This window comes from Cryptomeria japonica, chromosome 7 (assembly GCF_030272615.1).
Source record: "Cryptomeria japonica chromosome 7, Sugi_1.0, whole genome shotgun sequence".
Lineage (NCBI taxonomy): Eukaryota > Viridiplantae > Streptophyta > Pinopsida > Cupressales > Cupressaceae > Cryptomeria > Cryptomeria japonica.
In genome coordinates, this window is record NC_081411.1 from 676979738 (window position 1) to 676983186 (window position 3449).

Below are 3449 nucleotides of genomic sequence, written 5' to 3' on the forward strand. Positions count from 1 at the left end.
TGGTATGATGAGTTTCCCCTAGCCTTACGCTTCAATCCAAACAGTCCAGATCCGACCGCCGAGTTTAATGCACTTTCCGGCAACATATCAGATAACCAAACATCGGAAGCTGGCTCAAGCGAAAGTTGGGCAGACACTGACTAATGAATGGGTCTGTCATTCATCATGGCTATTGTCGGCCATGTAAACCAACTGACAAAGGACTGACCCACCTGTCCAAGGGTCCGTAAGCCCACTACCGATAAAGTAGGCACGAGTTTGAAATCTCGTGATCAAAGATTCCTTGCCGTATTTGCTTTCGGTTGTAAAGCAACCCTTCACGTGTAGGGGTCCCACACGTTTAGGGTTTAGGGTTTAGGGTCCCTCTGCCGGATTACAAAAGATGAGCACGAGGCTCTGATACCAACTTTTGGAAAGGTCAGGCAAAGCAAACCAAAGGCAAAAGCTAGGGCTTACCAAAACACTTTCAAAGCTGTCTTTATAGAAAAAACTGAATACTTACAGACTCAGACTGCGGAAAACTTTTCTACAAACTTAGACTCGCTTTTCACAAAATTAAGACTTAAGACTTAAGACTGAACTCACTCGATTCTTTTTTCTTGTCCAAAACAATCGATGCCTTCCTCTTAGCCTTGGAGTTCCCTTTATAGCATTTGGGAGTCCTCTTAGCCTTGGAGTTCCCTTTATAGCATTTGGGAGTCGAATGAGGCTTATAGATAGAGGACACTTGGCATGCATTGGACGGACCGACAAGTGAGTAGAGACAACACTCACAAAGAGATAAGGTTCCGTATGAACAGTTCATTGGTGGTGATAGCCACCTCGGATTTGGATAAGCCTTATCTTTTATTTATAGACAAACGTGTGGGACCCCTACACGTGAAGGGTTGCTTTACAGCCGAAAGCAAATACGGCAAGGAATCTTTGATCACGAGATTTCAAACTCGTGCCTACTTTATCGGTAGTGGGCTTACGGACCCTTGGACAGGTGGATCAGTCCTTTGTCAGTTGGTTTACATGGCCGACAATAGCCATGATGAATGACAGACCCATTCATTAGTCAGTATCTGGCTATCCTTCACTGGAGCCAGCTTCTGATGTATGGTCCTCCGGTATATTGCCGGAAAGTGCATTGTATTCAGCAGTCGGATCTGGACTGTTTGGGTTGTGGCGTAGTTCAGGGGGAAACTCATCATACCATGCAAGGGTTTGGTAGATATGATGGTTCCAGACTGATCCTCCATGTAAGTTGTCTTCCCTGAAGAACAAATGAAAAATATAAACCCAAGAAGGAATGCTGTAAGTAGCCAGGAAGCGGATACGATCAACCAGCGGGAGCGTGAGATAGATTCCTTAAGAGCCGAACTCATTGACTAATTGCCGATTCCAGATGGTATTCTGGATGGATCGGAATTTGAGACGGAAAATTTGTCCATGCATGTGGCATCTATTAGGATTATGTAGATTTTCTCCTAGTTGTGAATTCTGTGGTGCTTCGAACAGAGTTCTACACCATATCAGCCCGTTTTCTATTAAGGGCACATAGAAGGTTTCTCCAAGAGCAGGAACTTCATTAAAATTAACCTACCAAGGCAGGGGGTTATATTCTGTAGGATCACAGTGAGTGCATCCCCATTCGAGCTGCGAGGGATGGGGATCTTGCCATCTTCCTTCCTGAGGACTGGGCCAGTAGAAGTCAGCAACTTGATTGGCTTCATAAGCAGCCTTGCTGATAAGATAGTCACTTCGCAGGCGACTTCTGATTTCTTGAAGCGATAAATTACCTGGGAAGAGACTTTCATAAAATCTGCTTCTAATCCTCAGTGCCATTGAACTCTCTTGATAGGAAATCTGCAAAGACATTTTTACTTCCCTTCAAGTCTTCAGTTTTATAATCGAACTGAGTTAGATACTTAGCCTACCGGAGAAGCCGGTTCCTTGCAACCTTTTTCTTGGTTGTTGCATTCAGAAAAGATTGCAGGTTGTTAAGGTTAGACCGTACCAGGAACGGCTGATCATGAATGAACAGTTCAAACTGTTCAAAAGTTTTTACCACTGCCAATATGTGTTGAGTGGTATCGCTGTTCTGCACCTTGAAAAGTTCCAGACGCATATCGTACAGGTACTTCATTGCCACTTGCGTCTTTTTCTTTGAGTATTGCGCCCCAACAGTGCTCAGATGCGTCAGTCTCCACTATCTTTTCAGGTTGCAGGTTGTTAAGGTTAGACCGTACCAGGAACGGCTGATCATGAATGAACAGTTCAAACTGTTCAAAAGCTTTTACCACTGCCAATATGTGTTGAGTGGTATCGCTGTTCTGCACCTTGAAAAGTTCCAGACGCATATCGTACAGGTACTTCATTGCCACTTGCGTCTTTTTCCTTGAGTATTGCGCCCCAACAGTGCTCAGATGCGTCAGTCTCCACTATCTTTTCACCTTTTCCTGGTAAGTGGAAACATGTGCAACCCTCGCACCACTCCACTTACCAGGAAAAGGTGAAAAGATAGTGGAGACTGACGCATCTGAGCACTGTTGGGGCGCAATACTCAAGGAAAAAGACGCAAGTGGCAATGAAGTACCTGTACGATATGCGTCTGGAACTTTTCAAGGTGCAGAACAGCGATACCACTCAACACATATTGGCAGTGGTAAAAGCTTTTGAACAGTTTGAACTGTTCATTCATGATCAGCCGTTCCTGGTACGGTCTGACTTTAACAACCTGCAATCTTTTCTGAATGCAACAACCAAGAAAAAGGTTGCAAGGAACCGGCTTCTCCGGTGGGCTGAGTATCTAACTCAGTTCGATTATAAAACTGAAGACTTAAAGGGAAGTAAAAATGTCTTTGCAGATTTCCTATCAAGAGAGTTCAATGGCTCTAAGAATTAGAAGCAGATTCTATGAGAGCCTCTTCCAGGTGAATTAACGTTGCAAGAAATCAGAAGTGGCCTGCGAAGTGATTATCTGCTCAGTAAGGCTGCTTATGAGGCCAATCAAGTTGCTGACTTCTACTAGCCAAGTCCTCAAGAAGGAAGATGGCCAGATCTCCATCCATCACAACTAGAATGGGGATGCTCTAATTGCGATCCGACGGAGTATAATCCCCTACCTTGGGAGGTTAATTTTAATGAGGTTCCTGCTCTCTGGGAGACCTTCTATGTGCCATTAATTGAGAATGGGCTGATATGGTGTAGAACTCTGTTCGAAGCACCACAGAATTCACAGCTAGGTGAAAATCTTCAAGATCCTAATAGAGGACATATGCATGGACAGATTTTTCACCTCAAGTTCCGGTCCATCCAAAATACCATCTGGAATTGGCGACTTGTCAATGAATTCGGCCCACAAGGAATCTATCTCACGCTCCCTCTGGTCGATCGCATCCGTTTCGTGGCAACCTACAACGTCCCCTCTTGGGTTTATGCTTTCCATCTGTTTTTTAGGGAAG

General features: G+C 44.5%; 1 protein-coding gene across 1 annotated transcript; it reads left to right on the top strand.

Moving 5' to 3' along the window:
- The first annotated feature begins 2572 nt into the window (after positions 1–2572).
- On the top strand, positions 2573–2890 carry LOC131856941 (uncharacterized). Its single transcript, XM_059208907.1, has one exon. The coding sequence runs from the start codon at positions 2573–2575 to the stop codon at positions 2888–2890; it is 318 nt and encodes a 105-aa protein (XP_059064890.1).
- The last annotated feature ends 559 nt before the right edge of the window (positions 2891–3449 follow it).

Coding starts and splice junctions, on each gene's coding strand:
- LOC131856941 (XM_059208907.1), top strand. CDS start 2,573: ATGAAGTACCTGTACGATATGCGTCTGGAACTTTTCAAGGTGCAGAAC.